Source organism: Gobius niger (genome assembly GCF_951799975.1).
Source record: "Gobius niger genome assembly, chromosome: 13".
Taxonomy (NCBI): Eukaryota; Metazoa; Chordata; class Actinopteri; order Gobiiformes; family Gobiidae; genus Gobius; species Gobius niger.
Genome location: NC_136864.1, coordinates 27,490,054 through 27,515,493, shown reverse-complemented (window position 1 = coordinate 27,515,493; position 25,440 = coordinate 27,490,054). Strand labels below are relative to the sequence as shown.

At 43.6% G+C, this 25,440-nt stretch overlaps 1 protein-coding gene and 1 long non-coding RNA gene across 2 annotated transcripts in view; one reads left to right on the top strand and one right to left on the bottom strand.

Annotated features, from left to right (window-relative positions):
* LOC306973283 overlaps window positions 1-25,440 on the top strand; it is a 245,424-nt gene that overhangs the window by 177,658 nt on the left and 42,326 nt on the right. The window lies entirely within an intron of this gene.
* Window positions 1,583-24,183, bottom strand: ccdc18 (coiled-coil domain containing 18). The gene is made up of 24 exons (XM_079570074.1): window positions 24,050-24,183; window positions 23,165-23,296; window positions 22,061-22,167; window positions 20,969-21,097; window positions 20,754-20,850; window positions 20,544-20,665; window positions 20,020-20,308; window positions 19,704-19,791; window positions 19,420-19,637; window positions 19,217-19,327; window positions 19,005-19,136; window positions 17,088-17,222; window positions 16,813-16,890; window positions 16,583-16,699; window positions 15,153-15,320; window positions 13,456-13,598; window positions 11,573-11,736; window positions 11,231-11,444; window positions 9,708-9,807; window positions 9,240-9,377; window positions 8,650-8,778; window positions 8,436-8,573; window positions 5,408-5,860; window positions 1,583-2,195 (listed from the first exon to the last, which is right to left on the bottom strand). The coding sequence occupies exons 2-24, from the start codon at window positions 23,279-23,281 to the stop codon at window positions 1,605-1,607; spliced, it is 3,978 nt and encodes a 1,325-aa protein (XP_079426200.1). The 5' UTR covers window positions 23,282-23,296; window positions 24,050-24,183; the 3' UTR covers window positions 1,583-1,604.

Below are 25,440 nucleotides of genomic sequence, written 5' to 3'. Positions count from 1 at the left end.
GGCTCCATTAAAGGCCTGCTGGGGGAACAGATTTTGCCCCTGAACCTGACAATGCCTAAATGTTTTTTATTACGTATATTTTTTTAAATAGTGGTTTTAGTATTTTATGCTAAATGATAAGACAGACCCCTCCTGGAACCGCCACCTTAACGTGGTGGAGGGGTTTGAGCACCCAAATGATGCAGGGAGCTCTGTTGTCGGAGGCTTCATGCCCCTGGTAGGGTCTCCCAGGGCAAACAGGTCCTAGGTGACGGGTCAGACAAAGAGCGGTTCAGAAGCCCCTTATGAGAGACCAACAGGCCCGATTAGAATCGTGAGGCCGTCCTTCCGTGGACCCACCACCTGCAGGAGGAGCCAAGGGGCTGGTGCAGTGTGATTTGGGCAGCTCCAACCGCTGCCCCCAAGGCCCGGCAAGGGAAAAGTGGAAGAAAATGGATGGATGGATGATAAGACATTTTAATTGTAAGGCTAAGGCAGATGAAATTGAAGGAAAAAAGCGGTCACAGCTGGACGGTTGGTGGTTCGATTCTGCTTTACTCAGTAAATAGGTCTATTGTGTCATTCGTTTGTAATACAGGAAGGATATGTGTTATTTTCAGCCCTGTCTATCTGAGTAAAGGCCATGTGAACTCAACAGAACTTCGTATGCTGTGGTAAAATGCATTTAGATCCCAATCGCAAGTTCAAATTCTTTTATATGGGCAGTGTTGGTACTGTGGGAGGAAAAAGGAATTTGATCTACCCGGGCCTTTGGTTAGACCTCTTGCACCCTCTTCTTTCCTCCACTGCCACAACTCCCTGATCATAACATGAGAACTCAGAAACCACAGCGGAAAACGTTCACATAAAAACCTTTATTTAGCCAATATATAAAAATAAATTAAACAAACAAACAAACAAACAAACAGCTACTGACAAACAAAAGCAATATTGCTACACAAACGCGCCTATTGGGGTGAATGAGGAACGATGGCAAACTGATGAGGAAAACAATAGAAGTAGACACCCATTGTTGCCCTCCTGTGGTGAAAGTAATCAAGTGCATGGACTACAGTTAAACAAATTTCCTTCCTAACACCAAAAATTAATTTAGTTGTTTTCAGTTTGCACACTGACCAAGCCTTTGGGCTGGTCCTCCTGGTTTAGTTCAATAGCTTGCGGGTGAATAAAAGGTATTGTCATTTTTGATTGAATTTAGTGAAGCTTTCTGTGTGTAAATGTACGGTTAAAAATATAGCAAAAAATATCAAACTTTTTAGCATTTGACACCTTTGCTTCACTTCAGTTCTCCATTTAAAGGGGCATTGTGGAACAAAACAATTGGCCCTGGCGTGTCATAGAGGCCACCGTGAGGGAAAGTAAAAGCACCATGCTAACCACCCGTTCATGTCCGTTCCATAATGCACCTTTAAACGACTCCTCCAATATATATCTGGTGTTGACAATTTCAAAAGGTTTTCTCAAATAGAAATACTAGCTAGCTTTGTCAACTCTATATTAACTTGCCATCTCATGGAAAAACTCTGCTCAGCCTTAGAACATGAGCTTTTGGTTAAAAACAGTTGCTCCTGCCATTCTGGTTTGGACCCTCCTCTCTTGGTGTGTCACGTCTTGGTATCCCACAGCGACTGATCTTCCTGCATGGCCAGAGTCTGATTGACAAACCTCAACATCCCAGTCAGCGAGCTCATGTTTCCCTCGTCATCCTCCTCCGGGGCGACCAGCGTTCCCTTGGACTGCCTTCTGGAACCGCTGCCTCCCTCCTGCCTTTCCGCGTCGTCCTGCTTCTCCACCAGGTACGTCAGCGGGTTGAACGAGTGCTCGGAGGTGGCGGTGATGTCCGCAGAAGCCAAACCCTGCCAGCTCCGGTCGACCGTGCTCTCGGGGAACGGGGACAGGGACGAAGAGCGGGACGCCCACGATCGGTCCTTCAGCGCGTCCTTCAGTGCCGATTTCACGCTGGCCGGCAGGTCCAGAGAAGAGTCGTTGGTGCCGCTTTGTAGCCAGTCTGTAACTTTCTGGTTTTGGGTGGAGTTTAGCTGGTGAAAGTCGGAGGAGGTTTCTGTTGTGTGAGTGCGTATTTGGGACAAAGATGGCGGGTCTGAGAGCTGAGGGGGTTTGAGAGAGCGCTGTTGGCGATCGGCGGCTCGTTCCAAACCAGAGATTGTGCCTGGGAGATGGGTCACCTCAGACTCCTGAACGCAGGCAGAAAGCACAAGATGAGAGATATGACATTACATTTAAATTAACTTAAATTTGAACGGTGCTCACCTGCCCAACCATTTCTTTGACCATTCTGTACAATGTTACTATACGGTATTACCGGTATACTGTAAAGCTAATGCACATGTTTCATAGTTTTTTCAATTTACAACAAATATGTAACAGACGTCAACAATTAAAGCAGTACTAAGTAACTCTTCCCCCTAGAGGCCATAAGCGCAACTGCAGGTGTAGTAGCAAGTTACGATTTTTTAACTTACTAATTGTCTTGGAGAGTAAATACTACGCTGACAGGAAAGGTGAAGGGAGAGAGGGTTACTGTGCATCCAATTATACAATGGAAATATTTTTTTTCACTCAAACCTGGCTGTAAATACTGTTTAAAGTGACGTCAGCCCGCAGTTAGCTTTGCCCGTTAGCATGTTAGCTTCTTCTTCGTGATTCCATTAGTGTGTATTGCTTTCTCCGGACCAGTGGCAGTCAAGTTGCAAACATGGTTTTCTGGCCAGAGACACCGGGGGAGATGAAAGACCCTCCAATCATCCCATTAACACTTGTATTACCCCCAGAGGGTCTACGGAAAGGATTTATTAAGGTAAACACGTTACTTAGTGCTGCTTTAACAATAATATGTCTTGCACTGCACATCTGAAGGCTCACGTTATTCTTACTCTCAAGAAGTGGATCTCAAAATGGGGAATTTTATTAGATTAATAGATACATTTATCGGCCGACCAATATCGGGACAATATTTGGATATATTACAATATCAGCTATCGGCCGATCTAACGCCGATAAAAGGCAGATATCTCAGGAACCGAAAGTGAACTGTTTTCTTGCATTGAAAAGGGCTCAGTCAGAGATTTAACGTGAGCCCTCCCACAACTTCCCCAGCCTCAGGGGGCACTGGGAAACATCAGATCATATTTTATAAGTTTATGTTGCAGACTTTTTCTTATAACTTAGAGACTTACCGTTTTTGACTTTCAAACGAGCTCCCTTTGAAGTACCCGCTACACATCAATGTCCTGAATAAATCAGCCCTAATAAAGTGCCCCCTAATACATTACATAGACACATTTCATAGTTTAGAATCATCATACACAGGATTAGAGACAAGATCTCTGGGTAAATCAGCCAAAAATATCGGTTGTGCACATCGGCATTGGCAAAAAAATTGCATTGGCTTTAAAAAAAAAATCGATCGGTTTCTAATTTGTTGCATTTCAGACCCTTTTCAGACATGGTTTAACCCACATGATCTCGAACTAGCTCTGGTCTACTTGGAAGGCCCACTATTTTAAATGCCAAACGTTAACAACACGTTTGTGATCAGATTGTGATGGATTGTCCTATGGCTGGGAAATTAATCTAATTTTAGTCTAATTGCAATTTTAATAAAGGTCGATCTCAATAATCGCGTGGTGCGTGTTAATCACGGAGAATTGGCCAGTCCTGTTGCAGTCTGGAAAAAAACATGGATGGCGCCATGCTGCAGCACCTGACAAGTCAGATGTTTGTGTGTTGCGTGGGCAGGTGAGGGGATGCTGTACTGTGAAGCTAGAAGTGTGAAGCTAGAAGTGTGGAGCTAGAAGTGTGGGGCTAGAAGTGTGGGGCTAGAAGTGTGGGGCTAGAAGTGTGGGGCTAGAAGTGTGGGGCTAGAAGTGTGGGGCTAGAAGTGTGGGGCTAGAAGTGTGGGGCTAGAAGTGTGGAGCTAGAAGTGTGGAGCTAGAAGTGTGGAGCTAGAAGTGTGGAGCTAGAAGTGTGGAGCTAGAAGTGCGGGGCTAGGAGTGCGGGGCTAGGAGTGCGGAGCTAGGAGTGCGGGGCTAGGAGTGCGGGGCTAGGAGTGCGGGGCTAGAAGTGCGGGGCTAGAAGTGCGGGGCTAGAAGTGCGGGGCTACAAGTGCGGGGCTACAAGTGCGGAGCTAGAAGTGCGGAGCTAGAAGTGCGGAGCTAGAAGTGCGGAGCTAGAAGTGCGAAGCTACAAGTGCGGAGCTACAAGTGCGGAGCTACAAGTGCGGAGCTACAAGTGCGGAGCTACAAGTGCGGAGCTACAAGTGCGGAGCTACAAGTGCGGAGCTACAAGTGCGGAGCTACAAGTGCGGAGCTACAAGTGCGGAGCTACAAGTGCGGAGCTACAAGTGCGGAGCTACAAGTGCGGAGCTACAAGTGCGGAGCTACAAGTGCGGAGCTACAAGTGCGGAGCTACAAGTGCGGAGCTACAAGTGCGGAGCTACAAGTGCGGAGCTAGAAGTGCGGAGCTAGAAGTGCGGAGCTAGAAGTGCGGAGCTAGAAGTGCGGAGCTAGAAGTGCGGAGCTAGAAGTGCGGAGCTAGAAGTGCGGAGCTAGAAGTGCGGAGCTAGAAGTGCGGAGCTAGAAGTGCGAAGCTAGAAGTGCGAAGCTAGAAGTGCGAAGCTAGAAGTGCGAAGCTAGAAGTGCGAAGCTAGAAGTGCGAAGCTAGAAGTGCGAAGCTAGAAGTGCGAAGCTAGAAGTGCGAAGCTAGAAGTGCGAAGCTAGAAGTGCGAAGCTAGAAGTGCGAAGCTAGAAGAGCGGAGCTAGAAGAGCGGAGCTAGAAGAGCGGAGCTAGAAGAGCGGAGCTAGAAGAGCGGAGCTAGAAGTGTGGAGCTAGAAGTGTGGAGCTAGAAGAGTGAAGCTAGAAGAGTGAAGCTAGAAGAGTGAAGCTAGAAGAGTGAAGCTAGAAGAGTGAAGCTAGAAGAGTGGAGCTAGAAGTGTGGAGCTAGAAGTGTGGAGCTAGAAGTGTGAAGCTAGAAGAGTGAAGCTAGAAGAGTGGAGCTAGAAGTGTGGAGCTAGAAGTGTGGAGCTAGAAGTGTGGAGCTAGAAGAGTGGAGCTAGAAGTGTGGAGCTAGAAGAGTGAAGCTAGAAGTGTGGAGCTAGAAGTGTGGAGCTAGAAGTGTGAAGCTAGAAGTGTGGAGCTAGAAGTGCGGAGCTAGAAGTGCGGAGCTAGAAGTGTGGCGCTAGAAGTGCGGCCGCAGAATCTATTTACTTGCTAGTCCAGGAAAGGCCACATTTATTATTTTTTTCTTTAAAACCAAAAAAAATCTAATCAAAAATCGAGATTGATCAATATGGGGAATATAATCATGATTTTTTTTTTTTTTAAATATCACCTAGCCATAGATTGTCTAATTAAGCCCTGCCTTGTGTCTAGTGTTCTCGGGCAGTACCTTTGTGAGCAGAGACTCCTGAGACGACTCCATGGACTGGTTTGACACGTGGACGTGCTCGGCCTGGACTCTCCTCACCTCCACCCGCGCTGAGAGCTGTTCCACCTGGCTCCGCAGCTCCTCAGTGTGGGCCCGGCTTTGTTCGTACAGCCCCCTCGCCTGCTGCAGCTCCACGCGGCTCTGGAGAAGCTGGGACTGGCTCTGCTGCAGCTGGATCTGGAGACAGGAGCCCAGGCTGCGGTGGTGCTCCAGCTCTGCCCGGCTTTGGTCCAGCTGAGTCCGGGCCTGGTCCAGTTCTGCTCTGGTTCGGCCCAGCTCGGTCCTGCTCTGGTCTAGCTGGTCCTGGCAGAGTTGGAGCCTGGTGCCGAGCTGCTCCTGGGAGGACTTCATGGTGGAGGAGATCTGCTCAGAGACTTTGAGGAGCTGGCCTCTGGTCTGCTGCAGAGACTCCAGCTGAGAAGAAACCACCAGAAGAGGATGTTTTTGACTAGTTTGATAAATGTTTAAAATAAAACAAAGAAGGGCACATGCTAACCAACATTCCATCACCTTACCCTCTACTGGGGCTGAACAATTTGGAAAAATAAATTCAATTAACAATTCAGAGAGGGGGATGATGAAGACGGCTCTGATGGATGAAAGATTTCAGAGAGAACCTTTCAGATCAGAGTGAGTAACAAATAAGTTTCAGACTGGTTCAGTATCTCACCAACAGGAGAATGCAGCTGGCTTGCCAGGCTACTACCCTACTGCACCCTGGCATAGAGCGCATAACATTTTTGTATAGCCTTTGTCCATGGAATGGTTTTGCCATCCTGTTGACCGGTGTAGGGTAAACAGTATACGACTTTCTGTCGACATTAACGTTAGTCTTTAGCTTCAAGGATGAACTTTTTATATTTTTATAAACAGTCTCCTCCAGGGCAGTATTTACATCCTGATGTATATGACATTTAATAACATAATATATATATATATACACTGCTCACAAAAACTTAGGGCACACTCAAAAAACACAATGTAACTCCAAGTCAGTCAAATTTCTGGGATATCAGACTGTCCAGTTAGGAAGCCACGCTTATTGTGAATCGATTTCACTTGGTGTTGTGGAAATTAAACAGACACAGGTGGAAATGAGAGGCAATTAGCAAGATCACTCCAAAAGAGGAATGGTTTTGCAGGTGGTGACCACAGACCATTTCCCTGTCTTCATCCTTTGTACCGTATTTTTGGAACACTTTTGCATTTGTCCAGTGTTCTCACCACTAGAGGTATCATGAGGAGCATCTACAACCCACAGAAGCTGCTCAGGGAGTGATGCTCATCCAAAATGGCACGTCCATTCGTGCTGTGGCAAGAAGGTTTGCTGTGTCTCCCAGCGCAGTGTCCAGAGCATGGAGGAGATACCAGGAGACAGGCCAGTACACCAGGAGACCTGGGGGGGGCCGACCGAGGTCAACAACCCAGCAGCAGGACCGCTATCTGCTCATGTGTGCACGGAGAAACAGGAGAAGCACTGCCCGAGCCCTACACAATGACCTCCAGAGGCCACAAATGTGCATGTTGGTCCTCAAACGGTCAGAAACCGACTCCATGAGGGGGGTATGAGGGCCAGACGTCCACAAGTTGGGCCGGTGCTTACTGCCCAACACCGTGCAGCCTGATTGACATTTGCCCGAGAACACAGCGATTGGCAGATTGGCCAATGGTGCCCTGTGCTCTTCACGGATGAGAGCAGGTTCACCCTGAGCACATGTGACAGACGTGACAGAGTCTGGAGACGCCCTGGAGAACGTTCTGCTGCTGCAACATCATCCAGCATGACCGGTTTGGTGGTGGGTCAGTGATGGAATTTGAGGAATTTCTACAGAATCTGGATCAACCAGTGACCTGATTTGTCACTTTGATTTTGACTATAATTTTGGATCCAGACCTCCAGGGGCTGAGAATTTGATTTCCATTTATCATTCTTATGTTATTTTGTTCTCAACACATTGCCCTACACTATGAACAAAGATTTTCATCCGAAAAATCGAATTGATTGACATCTAGGATGTGTTTTTTGAATGTGCCCTAAGTTTTTGTGAGCAGTGTATATATATATTATATATAATATAATTGATTATCCAACAGCTGCTTCTCATACTGTTTAAATTAGAAAAGACACAGCTACATACTTGCCAACATTGGGTGGTGAAAAATTGGGAGATTTTTCTTCATCGGTGTATCGTGCCAGGTGTGTGTGTGTGTGTGTGTAATTGTTGTCATTTCTTACTTTGTATTTTTTGTGATGAACTTGAAATATTGATACTTTGATATTCCAAATTAATCTGTTCACCATTAAAGACAAAGTGAAAAATGAGCAGAAGTAGGGAAACCAGTTAAGAATGAAAAGTAGGACACTTGAGCTCAAAAAAGACCTATGGAAAATAGGCTATATTTAAAACAATCTTCGATTAAATTAAAATACTTTTGCAAAACAGGAACAGAAAACATTGTATGCCTAAATGACAAGCGCTAGCGTAAGTGTGTGCATAGCGGCACGGCTGTGACACCAGACGTTACCCTAGGAAGTTAGTCTCATATTGCAATAGGTTTGTTTTGTTTTAAAGAGGGGTATTACACAAACACAACTTCATCACTATTATACACTCTGCTGTTTAGAAAATGCAACATTGATCAATAATTCTTCCTGGTCGGGACATGTCCGAACTGTTCCCATCGGTGTTCTGTGATGAAAGCATTTCGTTTGCGAGAGATTGAAATGTACGGAATGCACTTCCTTGTTATGCAGGGCCATGGGAGGAGCTTTAGATAAAAGAGGAGGGGCATTTCTTAAAACTGCCGTGGCACCAAGTCACTGGGGAAGATTCAAAGATAACTCAAACATGTGTGAATACATGTGTTTTTTATGAGGGAAGAACATTGTAACATGATGAAAAGAAAAGAAAACTAAAAAAACGGACGATTTTGCATAACACTCCCCTTTAAGTTAATCAACATCTACTTTGAACCACTGTGCTGGTACCTCTTTGCCGTGCTGCTCCCTCTCCAGCTCCAGCTCTTGTTCCAGGCAGGCCACAGTGTCCTGGAGCTCGGACTGAGTGTGGAGCCAGTGCGCCTCCTTCAGAGCCAGCTCCTCCTCCACACGGCTCAGCTCATCCTCCTACAAACACAAGACACGGGGCTAGTTATTAGGAAAGAGGGATGTTATAACAAGCCAGTGTCATAGTGTGTCCGACCTTGCCCTTGTTCTGCTGCCGGAGGTCCTCCAGCTCTCTGCTCAGAGCTTCACAGCGCTGCAGCGTTTCCTCAGATTCCTGAAGAGCGCTCTCCAGTTTCTGCTGATGAACCACCAACTGTGCAGACTCCTAGCACATAAAGTCAACAGATAATTATTACACTATCACCACATTGCCAGATCAATTAGTTCATGTACAGTATGTATGTGTTATTAAGAAAGACAGATGCAAAATTAGATTAATTGGATATTTCTTAAAAGCTGTTAAATATAAAAATGAATAAGTGCGTCAGATCATCTATCCCCATATCATCTGGTGCCATTAGGTAGTTTTTAGTGTTTTTGTAGAGCAGAAGCTCATCTTGGATGCAAGGACCAATAAATAGAAATATAAATGTGTCAAAAGTGTCAACCATTTAGCCAGATCAACACAAGGTTGACAGTAACATACACGTACTTACAACAACATGCATTTACTCAGATATATTTTTCATAAAAACTACAATTAATCATGGTCAAAGATGTTCCAACTGGGTGAATTTTTGTGCATATATGTCAGAAAATGGATAGAAAAGAGCTGTAGGTTCTGACTTGGTTGTTCTTGTCGGACAGCTGCCTCTGAGCCTCTCTGAGCTGCTGCTCTGTGACCGCCAGACTCTGCTGTAGAGACTCCACCTTCCTCTGCATCTCCAGCTTGTGCTCGCGAATGGCCACGTCCAACTGCCCCAACTATCAAACGACAAGCCAGGAAACCAAATGTTATCAATTCATTTAATTATAGTGCAACATCCCACACGGACTGATGTTATTTCAAGATCTGTGTTTTGTTTGTTTTGGATGCATGTAAAACCACTATATAAATCAGCCACATTTTAAAGATGCCTGTATATAGATGTATATATGGCATTCCTCAAGACTCAGATTTAGGACCTCCACTGTTTGTACTGAAGCACATTAGGAAGGCATCCAAAACCAACAATTTAATTTAATCAAAGAAGTAGATTCAAATTTACGGCTTATATGAATACATTCTACATATAAGTTTGTTTTGTAGTGTACCAGTTGGGCTCGTTGCTGCAGCTCCCCCTGTCTCTCCTTCAGAGCATTGTCCATATCCAGAACCTCATGCGTCCTCTCCTCCAGCTCCCGACGGCATTCACTGTGGACACACCACACACGTAGATGTGCTTCATATTAGAATGCTTGACTTGTGGACATGCCACAATGTTTCATCATATTAGAATTATATAACTGTTCAACTGTTCTTATTGTTTATTAGCACTTGACAAACTTGTGACCTGCAAAAACAACATTTGATCCCAGAGGACAGAAAACAAGTGGAGTCTTGTTGAGCAGAGCTTTATTTGCAGAAGCACCAGAGGGTGTGGGCATGAGGGTAAAGTGGGGCCTAACTGTTACGCAGAACATCCCTGGAGAACAGAGTTTGTTATTGTGTCTTTATTGCTCCCAAAGGTTTATGTAAGACCTTGTCACGGTGCTTGGTGAACATGAACCATGAGAACTGTTATGGTGAATAAGCTGATCTTCTCTGCCACTGAAACAAGATGTAGGGGCTACAGATGGAGCAAAATGTATTTAATAAATAGTATATCTCAAGTTTATTACCGGTCCTTGTTACTACTGTGTGTCTACGTTTGATAGCCCCAGAGATAATGCAAACATGTCCTACATGTGACTGCATTTAAATGGAAACTGTGTCAAACTGCCAGGTCCAGCCTACAGAACAGCTTCATCCACCAGGCTGTCAGGAAGCTGAACTCTCTCAATTCCTTTCCTTTGCCTCCACCTGTATGCACAAACTCAGATCCAGCCCCTTAATGTTTACTTCATCATAAAACCAGGGGCAGAACCTCCCTATAGTAGTCCAGCACCACTTTTATAAGATTTTGGGTCTCCTCCTGGAAATATTAAAGGGATTGACCACATTTTTTTGTTTCAGTGTTTGTATGTATGTTGCATGTTTTTAATTTAAAGAGGGGGTATTATGAGTACTCTTCAAATCTCCCCCAGGCCGTTCTTAGCATCGCGGAGGAAGCTCCCATAAAGTTCCTCATGTGGTCCCACATATCTAGGAAAAACTTTCCTCACCTCTCACTTACCAAACTCTTTTCATCGTGAAGTAAAAATACTCACCATAGCTTCACTACAGCCACACGGGGCAGCATGGTATAGATTTCCCTTTATATTATAACAGTTGAGCAACAGGACGTGGCGGGAGAGACTTATGGTGTGACCGCCTGACAAAAACGAAGTGTAACTACTGGTTACTGTTGGTTAGAAAACACAATAGTGATCTAAAGATGTCTTTGAGATTGTTACTAAATACTGCAGAAAAGCACAATACTCCCTCTGTATCAAGAGAGATCTTTGCTGCATCTTGACGTTGCCTGTCCCTGCTGTGGGTCAAGTAGAACTGTGGACCCTTTTGAAAAGACATTATCACAAATTGTTTTCCATTCCAACACATGTCCTGGGATCCGGCACATCGACCATGTGCACCAAAGCTGTAGTATTCTACAGTCCATGGCAGTGCCCCACTGTCAGGAAGTGGCTAACCTCACCTAAGCTGTACGGTGAGTGTGTCCACTGAGGCCAGTCTCTCGTCCGCGATGGTCTGTGTCTTCTGCAGGACGTCCTGTAGCTGCTGCAGCTGCTGTAAAGTGTCAGACAGCTCTGCTCTGACCGACTGGAGCTGCTCCTCTAGAGCCTGAGCGCGCTGTCTGCAGTTCAGCCGGTCAGCCTCGCAGCGGTGCAGCGTCTCCTCCAGGTCAGCCACTGGAAGGAGACAGAGAGACTACTTTTCATACAACTATCACTGACAAACAAGTTATAGAGTTGGAGATTTTAACCTCCATGAGTAGTATTTTGCAGACTGTAAAAGAGTCCAGATAAAGGTGCCTTACCCATGTCAGTCTTGGTGTCGAGGAGAGCTTTCACTCTCTGTAAGCTCTCCTCCAAGTGGCTGATCTGAGCTGCTTTTTGTGCCACGTCCTTCTTCAGATGCTTCAGCTCCGATTCCTTCGACACCAACTCCACTTTGTACTTGGTCATCTCTGTCGACAGATGACTGCCACAAAACAGGCAAGACAAACATTAGACAAAAACTATCGACCAAAACCTTCATCATATCACCAGCTCCTAATCTGAAACAGCATTACCTTAGAGTTAGCGTAGCCCCCATCGTTAGGTTTGGGTCGGGTAAAGTAGTAGTAGTAAAAGCTGCACATATTTTAGAAAACATAGCAAACCAGCAAGCTACATGTTTTAGCCTTTATAAAGAGGTTCAGTCGATAGGCAATGTTAAGAGTCCTGCAGATAAAAGCTAGGCTTATATACACATCAGTAAATGGGATGTGGCTGAAGAAAGGGAGGGCTTCGCTCTGTCTCTCCTCTCCTGATCACAAGACTGACCCACAGAAGACTGAAAAGCCTTTGCTGGAGGCCAGGAAGTAAAGACCAAAGGCATAGCTGTAACATCTATAAACCCTCTGCTCAAAGCAGATCCTCCACTGTAACTGACACCAGCAGGATCGCAGATGTTTTCATCGGGCAAATAAAAATCCTCTGGTTCTAAGACGACCGCTCCCAGTCGTCCCAAATAGGTGCTATATATTGAAATTGAAAGTAATGTCTGATGCACTTACGGAAAAAACTGACTGACCAAATACTAGAAGACATCAGTTGTTATGGGGGTGGGAGGTTATACATTTTTGTCGTCCTCTCACTACTTTTTGAGCTGTTAGTTATGACAAAGAAAACAGGGCTGTACAGTACAGTACAGTATACGTAGATTGGATACGTGTAGGATTCTGGAAAACCGTAAATTAAGTAATTGCTTGTCAGGGCCCGACCAATATGGATTTTTGGGGTCCGATACAGATACCGATATAAAGGGGGTTGGCGTTGCCGATAGCCAATATATAGTCCTATTTAATCTGTCAAATAGCTTATAGCTAAATATTTTATTATTATAGTAAATGTTTAAATCATACAAATCATAGGCACTTCTGAGGGAGCTTGTCTGAAAGACAAAAATCAGCAGATTCCAAAACAAAAATGTGTAAGTCTATCTCTGATGGTTCCAATATTACACGTTAAAGTCATAACATAAAATACATAAAATAGGTGAACTTTGAACAAACTTGTGACCAATTTTCATCACAATGTTTTTCTGCCGCCCTGAGGCCTAGGAAGCTCATTTTAAAGCTCTGACTGAACTCTTTCCAGTGCAATGGGAGGTCTCTCTCACTTTTGGGTCCCAAGATATCTGCCTTTTTAATCTGCCGGTATCCAGAATCGAAAATACCCAAATATCGGTCAGGCCCTATTGCTAGCATAAGCTACACTGGTTGACTACATATCAAATATATCAGGACACTACCAGGAAGCTCGTTTTAGATGTGAGGATACGTACGCTCCTGCACGTTAGTTCTCAAGATAAGTATCCTCATCTTTTGGGCACAGAGCTCTTTTTTTAAGAAGTGAGAAATCGGGCTATTACTCGTCAACAGAAAACTTCACATTTGTATAAAAATATTATCGCTACAGCAAAACTCAACGGTGGCTTCAGTGCATTGAAAACAAGCCTAAGAAATATTACATTTGTACATTTTTACAATTACTGTGCTCACGGAAAGCTCATAATGTAATTTTAGAAGAACCACAAGGGATGTCCCAAAGATTTGATTCCATTTTGAAGCTAAATTAAGAAGAAATGACTCGTGTCAACCTCTGCACACTGAACACAGTGATGACAAACGAAGCTGCTGAAACGCGTCCTCCTGACCTGACAGACTGACTGAGCCGGGCCTTCTCCTGCTGTTCCTCCTCCAGGCTCTTGTCCCTCAGCAGGACGTCCCGCTCCCGGCTCAGGGCCTCCTTCTGCAGAGAGGCCCGGGCGCGCTCCAGCTGCTGCTCCAGCTCCGACACCTGCACGCGACAGAAGACAGAAGACTTCACTTCACGACGACACTTTCAAGCTCCCGTATTATTGGAACTGAACTGTGGATCAAATGAAAAAACAAAACACATTACGGTGCTTTCTCGTGGATTTGATTCATTGATTGATTAATATGGAAACATATTTATTCATTGTATGTTACTCTCAAAATTCTTAATGGCCTCCATCAGAAACTCCTAAAGGCTGCCGGTGTCAAAATATTCTCTTCAAACAACAAACTGTCTGGTCTCAGTGAGGCATTGTCTTGTTACCCTTTAGACCTGGGCAAACATCTGCTGAAATAAGATAAGATGATACTTTATTGATCTCACAGATTGAGAAATTGCATTCGATGAGAGAGCATCCGGCAGCAGCACCCATTCAGTGCGCACAACTCTTTTTCCACTCTTTTTTTTTCTTTGGTGAAAGAATGCATGTGATGCTTGTATCAGTTCACTAAACTTGTAACGCTCAAGGATGTTTTGAAATCGTGCACACACAGTTGTTTGGACGGCATGTTCTCCTTTTGTAACAAACTGATACAATGCAGCCCTTCATGTCTGTGTCATTGTAAAAACGCGTGGCAGATTCGTAAGTGAAGTATCTCAATCGTAGCCTCAGGTCATGTCGTGTTGAGCTTGTGATATAGACACAGATCGGACAGCGGTTACAATGACTTGCTTTGACGGCCCCGAAAAGAAGAACAAGAAGTTGTCAGTCAGGGATTATATAAATGAAAAGGAATGTCTCAGAAAGTTTGGTTTGTGATTTGTGGTGTTGAGAAGTGCATAAATTAAGACTCCTCTTGCTCCCCCCCGCCTTAAAGAGGGGGTATTATGCTTTTTTCAATCACATAGCACCAGTCTATATCACACTACAATGATGACAAACCTTCTGTTGGTCTGTAAATGCAGTAAATTAGAATAACCGCCTTGTATAAAATTGCTCTCTCAAAATGGCTGTAGTGAATGTCTTGAAATAGGCCTCTGTCTCTTTAAGAACCTCTGACCCTTTCCGACACGCCCCCTCCACACGCTGTCTGTGGCATCAGTGGGGAGGGGGTTCTGCTGAGGAGCAGTGGTTGGTTACTCGGCTGGTGACGAAAGCTCGGAGGCGTCTCCAGGAGGTGGGGGCGTTCCTAGGAGGACTCAGGCAAACCTATCCCTAAAATGGCCGCCATCAGAGTTTTTACAGATTACTCCAAAATACGTGAATGTGCCAAGGCAACACTTCAGGCATGTTTTTAATGAGGGAATGACATAATAACATGATGTAAAGCTTGAAAAAGTCCATTTTGCATAATACCACCCTTTAACCGAGCACATTTTCTCCAGTTCGGCTTTACCCAAATCCAAGAGGTTCTTGAACACAGCAAAAAAAGCAACAACCAAAAAAACAAGAAAAAATAACAACAAAAGAGCGACAAAAAGTGACAATAACGTATGATACAAATGCAGCGCTGCATAGATAAAAAGGGTAAAGAAACGTTCAGATAAGATAATAAATGAAAAATAACTTGTCCAACCCGGTGAATGTGCCTGTACCTGTTCCTGCAGCTGGCTCTGACTGTCCTCCAGCTCGGAGATCCTCGCGGCGCTCTCGCGGAGCATGGCCTGGGTCTGCTCCAGAGAGTCCTGCAGCTGCGCGGTGTGTTCACTGGCCGTCTGACAGACCAGCGTCGTGCCGCGCAGCTTCTCCTGGAGGACGCGCACCTGAGCGGAGGCAAGAGGGCCGGGCTGAGTCGCGAGGCTAAAAACAATGACTGCTATGGTAAAACAAAGGAGTGGGTCGAGGCCAGTGGTTCTTAAACTTTTCACATCAAGTGTAAGGACAAAATATGTCACCTTCCCAGCACCCTCTGAAAATAATAAATATTAAACGTTCCAATAGGGCTGTGCAATAAACTCTGTGCAATGTTTTTAGCTAACTTCCTGTTGCCTTCTACTTCTACTATTTGACCTCTCAACTTGAACTTCAACAGTATTATAAACAGTAAAAGTCATTCCATGATTTTCTATAGAGCCATGCATTCAATGTCATAAATACAGCAATTTCCTGTTTAATGCCCTCTACCGTGATGTAGAGCTAATGACAATGTTCTCCAAGTTTGGCTTCTCTTGATCCTCCCAAAGACGCGTGAATCGATTATATAATATTACTTTATGTTGTGAACAACCCCAGGACTGTGTTGCTGAGAGTGGACTGAGCGAACCACCAAACCACCATAAAAAAGGAACTACTTTTATATGAAACACTTGACGTCAGAAATGAATTTACATGGAAGGGCTGTGGGGATGGGTATCGCCAAGGATTTATCGATACTAGAAGAAGATCTTTATTTATATAGCGCCTTTCACAGACATAGCCACAAAGCGCTTTACATGAGACAATTGTACATTCTCTGACCACCACCATACATCATTCACCCTGGCCTATTGTGCATGTTTTTAGTGGTAGGGGAAACCGGAGTACCCGGAGGAAACCTACACATACACGGGGAGAACATGCAAACTCCACACAGAAAGGCCCCGTCCAGGTAGGAATCGAACACGGACCTTCTAGCTGTGAAGCACGAGCGCTAACCGCTGTGCTACCGTGCCGCCCCGATACTACTACTCTTATCGATACTTCTTATCGATCCGGTACTTAAACGGGACTCTTATCTGTACTTTAAAAGGAAAAAAAGTTAGACATAGATAAACAGTACAAAAATAGACCTTTTTTTTTATAAACTTTTGTTGTAAAAAGCAATAACACCATTTCCAAATAATGACTATTAATGCGCCGCAGAAACCCTGACATATACAGGCGAAACTTGGAAAATTAGAATATCGTTCAAAAGTTCATTTATTTCTGTTATTCAACTTAAATTGTTGGGGGATTTTAACGATCAATAAATCAGGCTCAGGGTGAGATATCCAAAAATCTCTTTGACAAACAAATAACCTCAAAAGATAGGGATGAGGTGCAGTACCTTGTCGTTGCTCCTGTGCAGCTCCGCCTCATATTTGCGCTGCGTCTCCTCCATCTGCTGCAGGTAGATCTTCAGCTGTTGCTCGCACTTGGACAGAGACGACTGCAGCTCAGACATCTACAGACACACATAACGTCAGATATGGGGATCTATAACTTGAAGATGAAACATTAAAACATGGTTGAAAGCTCATCAAAGGTTAGTTTTTGTACGATATAGACCATCCCAACCTTTGCATAGGACTGAGCGGACTCCTCTTGTAACCTCTGCTCAAGCTCCTCACTGTGTTTTTCTTCGAGCTCCTTCTCCTGAAAGGCAAGAAAAGACAATTTAGTCATACATACAAAGAATAAAAAGGTACGAATCAAACAGGGCAAGGCCAGCCCAGCACTAGTTTCCTCATTCGAAAGTCACAAACTACGATAAAAGGATATTTTTGGCTCTTTTCAAATCGTTCAGCAGTAATTTCAGTAGGAGTCTATTTGATTTTTGACATATTTTGAACCTGCGTGAGTTTTTCCACGTTGCTTTGGAGCAGCAGAGCCATGTTCTGAGCCTCGTCGCGCTCTGTTTGGATAGAACTCAGCTCCTCTTCCAACTCCATCAGGCGCATCTGGGCTTCCCTCACAGACACCTCCAGCTGAGGAGGAACAAGAGCACAGAACACATCACTACACACACACTTTTTTCAGTTATTTCTTAAACAAAATCAACATATCAGCTCACTGTTGAGTTTCTGACTCAATACTTCCGAATAACTTGCATTTTACACATTTTATGTTTTCATATAAAAATATGATTTATGGATAGAGCCAGATAATTATAAATGTATGATTTTATTTAGTTGATAATTAGTTAAAAGATATTTCAGAGGGGATTTTGGATCTTTTTGAATAGAATGGTTTATTTGTACAGCACTTTTCACATGACACAAGTCACCCAAAGCGCGTCCTGTAGTGTCGGAGATTTGTTCTTCATTCACTCCTCACACAGTGATGTAAGCTGTGTTTGTAGCTTCAGGTTCCCCTGAGGCAGAATGACAGAAGCACTGTCGCGACTTTACACATCTGTACACATCTGCACCAACGGTCCCTCTGACCACCACCATACATTCATACACACACATTATTCATCTCTATTGTACATGTTTTTAGTGGTAGGGGAAACCGGAGTGTCCGGAGGAAACCTACACAGACACGGGAGAACATGCAAACTCTACACAGAAAGGCCCCGTCCAGGAGGGAATCGAACCCGGGACCTTCTAGCTGTGAAGCACGAGCGCTAACCGCTGCACTACTGTTATTTTGTTTAAATAAGCTTGTTAAATTATTCAATTAATCAATCAATTAATTTCACCTTGTTTTGTTGCGGATCAAAGCTCAAAACAAATCAGGTAGGAATTTGATATTTAAAAATCCCTCTGAAAAAAAATTCTAAATATTGTTCAAGCTGCCTTAAGCAATGCCTTTTGGAAATGTTTTCATCAGTAGGTGGAGTAGTGAACCCTGCTCTGCTCCACCACCCCCTCCCCTCACACCCCTCACTCCCCTCCACACTGTTTAGACCACACGCTGCTCTGATTGCATTCAATGAGCTACGGAAATCTCATTAATCTTGTGTGAAACACATTCATCCGCATAAATAAGATATGTTCAAAGTAAATATTTTGAGATTTGTATTTATTTGCTAAACTACTGAAAGTCTGTCACTATTTTTTGAACATATAGATTATAGAACATAATAATTCCATCTAGAACTAAGTTTACAGCGCAGTACTTTGCCTCTCCTCTGGTGCTGCTTTGCTTTGTGAGGAAAAGGATCTGACAGCTCCTGTAGATATTGGTTTAATAAACAAATAGAAATTTCATGAGGATTTCAGCTGCATCAGAGCAGGTCGGTCAGATGTTTGTCAGTTCAGGGGGGGATGTGGGGGTGAGGCGTGTGTTTTGCTGTGAGGTGAGGGCATGGATCTATTATAATAAACGGGTGAGGGAGGTGCGAGGCGCAGCCCTGGTCTTCTTCTACAGTTTGCGTGTGTGGCGCAGTTTGCGTGTGTATTGGTAATGCATTGTTGCCGGACCAGCAAAACGGGATCGCTTAGAGTAGCTTTTTGTCAGAGTGTGAAGGAGCTACTAAAGTGATGTTGTTGCAGGAGTGTAAAGAAAACTTCATTTTGAGACAAGGGGCCCTAAAGTTTGTAAAGTCCGTATAAAATAAAGGTGAGCTTGGCCTGTTTTTTTTATTCTGACACTAAACCAAGACGTTAAGGTAGAAAATCTATAAACAACAGCCATGCCCACGCAAAGGCTCACTGGGTGACACTGCGAGTCAGCTCTACTCACCCCTTTTAGTTTTCATATTCCATTAAACCTCCACAAACCTGTTCTGAAACGCTTTCTTGTATTAGCTTAGCAATAATCACCATGTCCATCTTATGCTGCTGCTCGCTGGACACTTGGGCTTGTGCCTTTTTACACTTGTCCAGCGCCTGTTGGTATTCACGCTGCTTTCTGCTCATCAGGGTCTGGTAATGCTCCACAGTGCAGGTCTTCTCCTATAAGCAGCACAGGCGCAGCACAGGTCAAGTGTCTGATATGTGGCTGAATGATGATGACGGTAGTTAGGGGGTGTAACCTGGAGCTGCGCCTCCAGCTCGGTGTTCTTCAGAGCGGCCTGGCTGTAGGCTGAAGTCTTCTCCTGGAGCTGCTTCTCTAGAGCGGACACACGCGCACTCTTCCTCTTCAGCTACAATTGTTGTCAAAAGAAATATGGTCATCATTTATTTATTTATACAGCGATTAAAGACTTCAGGGCAAGACTAAACTAAAGTCACGGACCTCTTTCTCGGTGTCCGTGGCCTGGCTGACTCTGTCCAGGAGTTCAGAGTGGAGGTTCTGGTAGTGAGAGGCTCTCTGTGCCATGGAGCCCTGCAGAGAGGAGATCTCCTCCTGGGCTCGGCTCAGACGCTCCTGCAGCCTCTCCACGGCCCGCTGCTGTTTGACCCGTTCGGACTCCCCCACCTGCAGGGCCTTCAGCAGCTGCTGGTACCCCTCACCTGCCCCGTACACAAAGAGTTTTATTTTAGAACATGTGAGGGATTAAGTTTCCATCAAACCCATACCAGGCTGCAGCTGCATCATCTGTGCAGTTCCAGAGTAGTCCAGTGGAGGCAGCATACAGGGCCGCACACACAGAGGCCCCACACCTCCCTGAAGGAATAAAGAGTTTTGCTTTAATATATATCAAACAAAACCATCCAAAATAAAACATGGAACACAAATTGTATGTGCATAGTGCTTAAACCAAGTAATTAAAAATGCTTTACAAGTCATGTCAGTTTAGCGATAATGTTGAAACCATTCCAGACATTGGTTATAGTCAACTTAAAAACAAGTCTTTGAATGCCCAGTCTGAGCTGTATAGTCACTCCCTTTCACCTCCTGCAGGTGCAGCAGCCGCAGCACTTGCTCCAGACTGTGCAGCTGAGTCCTGCTCTGCAGCGCCTCCCTCTGGCTCTGTTGGAGCTGCTGCTCCTGGCTCTGACTCCTGGTCCTGAGCTCCTGGAGCTCTCTGCTCAGAGCAGACACCTCTCTGCAGTCGGCCGCTCGCTCCAACAGCTGCTGCTCCATCAGACCGACCCTGCGGCCCGCCTCCTCCAGCTGAGCCTGCAGCTGAGAGCGCTCCGAGGCACACAGCTTCAGCGAACGCACCTCCTCCTGCAGCGCACTGGGACACGCCACATACATGGATATCATCATCAACTATCAAATCATCAACTGCTTTATTGTGTTTAGAAAAGCCACTGGCCATCCACAAGAACACACAATCATTCGTTTTCTGCATAGTGTGGTTAACTTGTTACAAAATGCAGCACATTAATAGAAAATGTGGGTTTATTTAATACATAATAAAGCCAAAATGTTCTTCCATTTGGACTGAGAGTTTGTTACATAACCCTCACCTGATGGTCTGGTGCTGTTGTTGTGTCTCTTTGTCCAGCACAGAGCACTTCATTTCCAGCTCCTCTTTCTCCCTATTACAGCTGCCCAGGGTGTCCCTCAGCTGGGTTTCACTGTCCAGCAGCTGAAAAGCACATGTACACTTTAATTTCACCAATTAAACGGAATACTAAGTTCATGTTGTAATTTCCTAGGCAGGTATCTAAACATACCTTTTTAAATTTGATAGAAGTAGTGGCTTTGAACTGACTGAACGCTTCTTTGAGCCTCTCTGCATTTTCAAGAGCCTGGTTTCTTTGTTGCTCAGCCCTGAAACAGACAGACTTTAAACATCTGCATTTGTTGGCCTGTAGAAGATTTGAGTTATTTAAAGGAAAAAGAGCCGTCTGAAACTAAACCAAAACACATCAATCAGGTTGTAAATAACCGTTTGCAGAGCGCGGTCTTGTTCTCCGTCTCCTCTCTCAGAGCGTGGACCTCCTCGGTTAAAGACAGAAGCACCATCTCGTTGTGAGCCGCCTCCTCCTGGCTGCAGTCTGCCCTCATTTCCACTGCTCTGGAAGACACAAGCAGTGGGACCACATTTTACAAATCAGGCATTGGACATAAAGCCTAAAATAGTCATGATAGAATGTGATAGAACTTATGAAAATGTTGTGCTTTTGTTTTGCGTAGGTGGATGGTGGAAATCTCTGTATTTGTGTATGTATTTACATAAAAGACTTGTGAGCAGACACTAGTAGTTTTGGAAAATTGACAGATGCCGAATGCACAAGTCATGCCCACATAAAGGAAGTGTACTTGAAATTATAAGAATTTTGTTTTCTTATTTTATTTAAGGCACAGTGCGTAACATTTTGGACTATAACATCAACCACAAGACAAAAAAACAACAAAGGAAAGAGAATTGGACAAGAGGGAAAACATTTGAGCATGGTATAAAGATATATATGTTTTATACCATATTTTCAATTAACTTATGGTAGAAATTGTTAAGCAATGTCATATTTTATTATATTTTCGAATACATTTAGATTTAATGCCAGTGTGAAAAAAAAATGTCATGCTTTTAATGACATTTAAGGCCTTGATTATGGCGAAATTAATTAATGTCCCACAGAAACCATGTAGGGATTGTCATTTTCCTTCTTTTTTTCCCACCAACATATTTGGCCCAAGTTAATTTATATCTTCTATATCTTTTTTACTCTGTAATTTATATTTTATGGTAATTATATTGACTGATCACAAAGTTTATTAAGTTATTTTTAGTTTCACTCTATTACTGAGCTACTGTGACCAAGCAATTTCTCTTGTGGATCAACAAAAACTGCGTGAGAAAAGTGATCTCATAATGCTCCTCGCTGCTGCAGCACCTTTAAACAAAGGTGTTCTGTGCGTTTATGCTGCGTGTAAATAGAAGCGCTAATCCATGTGTCTGTTTGCACGATGTACACGGTTTGGTAAGTTTGACTTATGTAACAGCTCCGTATGCTTGAGCTAAGGGTCGAGGGGTTACCTGAGCTGCTTGGCTTGGGAAACCAGTTGTGCTTCGAGGTGGCGGATGTGCTCGCTCGTGACGGTCACATTGTTACGGACGCCGACCCGGGAACCAGAGAGGCGGCTCTAAAGACGAAGACATGAAAACGAAGCCAAAGTTATCAATAGTTCCCACTAAGGCCTGCTCTTGTAGGGATGTCATGTGTTGCTAGGAGCGGAAGCAGGAAGAATTATCCATTTTAAAAACAAAATAAAGTAACAGTTTTTTAAGCCAACAGCATGCTTACAAATTCTATTTATTACGCAATCAAATCCAGATTGGAGCGCTTTCTGTAGAAGATGAAACAACCAAAGTAGACAAGATTGCTCAATCTGTGATTCTTGAAGGGGGAACAACATTACGTTTGACATGGCGGGAGCTCAAAAGGTTGATTTTGCGTGACATGGAGCAAATCAACAAATCTGAACAATAGTATTTCAGGGTTCCTTATAATATAAAGTTATAAAGTGTTTGCTGTATGACTGTAGGAATGTTGAAGTTGGATGATTTCAAACACAAAATTTGGAGAGTCGAACAAAAACAAACTAAGTATATTACTGACGTGAACGTGGGTGTGAGGGAGTGTTAATTTTGTCGACTAAAATATTTAGTCTTAATTTTAGTCAAAGTGTTATTTTTGACGACTAAAATTGGACTAAAACTAAATTAAAAGTTTCTCATGAGACTAAAACTGTGACTAAAATGTCCAGATATTTTAGTCGACTAAAATAAGACTAAATAAAAATGAAAAGGAGAGACTAAAATCATCCAAATTTCTATTGACCGTCTGAAAGAGCCTCAGATCATGTAAATTCACTGTCAAAGGATCAGCTCTGAGCTTTGTTCATGTGGAGCAGCTCCATGAAGCAGAGGAACAAGATTAAATATGATTATAATGAATATTATCAATGCAAAGGCGACAAAATTAGTCGTCTAAATTGACATGCAATTTTAGTCAACTAAAACTAGACTAAAATTGAAGATATTTTTTTGACTAAAACTAGACTAAAATCGAATTACATTTTTGTCAAAAGACTAAGACTAAAACTAAACTAAAATATGTTGTCAAGGGAGTCGTGGTACCTGACTTTGAGAAGGGCCCAGCTCAACGTCAGTGATGAAAGGGCCCTCGCGCACAGACAGACAAGCGTTCTCCTGCCGCACAGAGCCGCCTCTCTTCTTTGCGGGAACACTATCCATCTTCACTCACCGATTCTGAAAAAGGATTACCTCCACTTTAACCAAGCACATTTTCAGCCTTACCCAAATCTAAAAACTGCTTGAATGAAGCTTACAGTCTACAGGCCAGGTTTTTGGTTGAGTTTTTGACGCTTTTTTGTTGCCTTTTCATCCTCCTTTACGTCTCATTTTCGCCGTTACTTTGACTTTTTTTTTTTTTTTTTTTTTCAAGAATCTTTAAGATTTGGGTAATGCCGAACTGGTTCAGGCCGGGGTAAAGAGGTTAAAATCTCAAGTCATTCGCACAAATAGAGGAGAGCCTGAGATTGTGTCAGCACAACAGCTAAGATAATGTGATATGACTTTTTTTGACAAAAAAGTGAGAAAAATTTGACGGAAAATTGAGAAAAAATGGTGTGAAAATAGCAACAAAACTGAGACGAAAACAAGGATGAAAATGTGAAAAAAGTGAGAAAAAATTGACGAAAAAGGGACAAACAATGTACAAAAAATGTACAAAAAATGACAAAAAAGTGATAAGAATTTGACAAAAAAATGCGAATAATTTGACGAAAAAGAATCTGATGATGTGAGGAAAAAGATCAATTTAGTTTTGTAGATCTTAGCTTTCAAATGAGGTGTTACACTGGCCTACAGGATTTGGGTAAAGCTGAACTGCAGAAAATGCTCTCGGTTCAGGCGGGAGTTAAGAGGTTAAGCAATCTGTGCACACATCATACTTAATACTACTAGTAAACATTACATTCAACAGCAAAACTAGTTACTTACCTTGTTGTTGGAGGCTGTGTGGATATTTTAAGCAACACCATGTCACATTCTCATCCTGCTCCTAAATTCAGAACTGAAAAGTGGACTTAACTCTCCCAGATACATGGTGTGCATTAAATTATGTTGCAAAATACATTTCAGTCAGCTACATTAGCAAAATACGCATGTAAACAACAACGCTTCGATCAATCAACAGGTGGCTAGTCAGTAACATCATCGGTTTGACGACAGAAAATTAAAGAAATGAATCAATTAAACTATAATAAAACACTTAAAGCATTATCTTCCAGCTCACTTAACTTTAACCCTTCAAAATAGTGTTTTGACTTAGTGTTTGTGTCAACGCTACGTAAAGTTAGCATGTCAAAACAGTTTGTAATTTACGCCCCGCCTACATGTGAACAACGCGTCTTCTGATTGGCTACGTGGCAGCAATCTTTTATCGGATTGGTTCAAGTGGTTGTCGTTCGTGTTCCCGGGACTCATGGCGGGCTGCAAATTATTTTAAAGGGCTCAAGTCCGGATAAACTGACTTTTATGAGCTGCTTGCCAAGTTGTAATAAAAATAAAAACATGCTTAGCGTCGTGGTTGGTCCCTTCATGCATGTTCGAGCAATTCTGCACATTAGGTCCACTTCCCAGGAGTGAAAATTCCACCGGCTGCTGATGTCATAAAGTCAGTAGTGATTTTAAAGGCGCACTACGGAACATTTCAGGCTTCATCCAGCTACGTCACCAGTACATTTGAAAACATGAACTAATGCTATCTTTGCACTGGCCTATAAAATAAAGCATTTAGAACAGGACCTAAGCACTTGAGCATTTATGGGCGGATCTTTTCTGATCTCAGATTGCTTCCTCTACAAATCATATGTCGCTTTGACGGCTATTGATTTCAAATACACTGCTCACAAAAACTTAGGGCACACTCAAAAAACACATCCTAAATGTCAATCAATTTGATTTTCCGGATGAAAATCTTTATTCATAGTGTAGGGCAATGTGTTGAGAACAAAATAACATAAGAATGATAAATGGAAATCAAATTCTCAGCCCCTGGAGGTCTGGATCCAAAATTATAGTCAAAATCAAAGTGACAAATCAGGTCACTGGTTGATCCAAATTCTGTAGAAATTCCTCCAAACGAGTCTGTATCATCCTCAGTCGTGTGTGTGGCCTCCACGTGCCTGAATGCACTCCCTACAACGCCTGGGCAGCTCCTGATGAGACCACGGATGTCCTCCTGAGGGATCTCCTCCCAGACCTGGATTAGAGCATCAGTCAGCTCCTGGACAGTCTGTGGTGCGACGTGGCGGTGATGGATGGACCGAGACATGATGTCCCAGATGTGCTCTATTGGATTTAAGTCTGGGGAACGGGCAGGCCAGTCC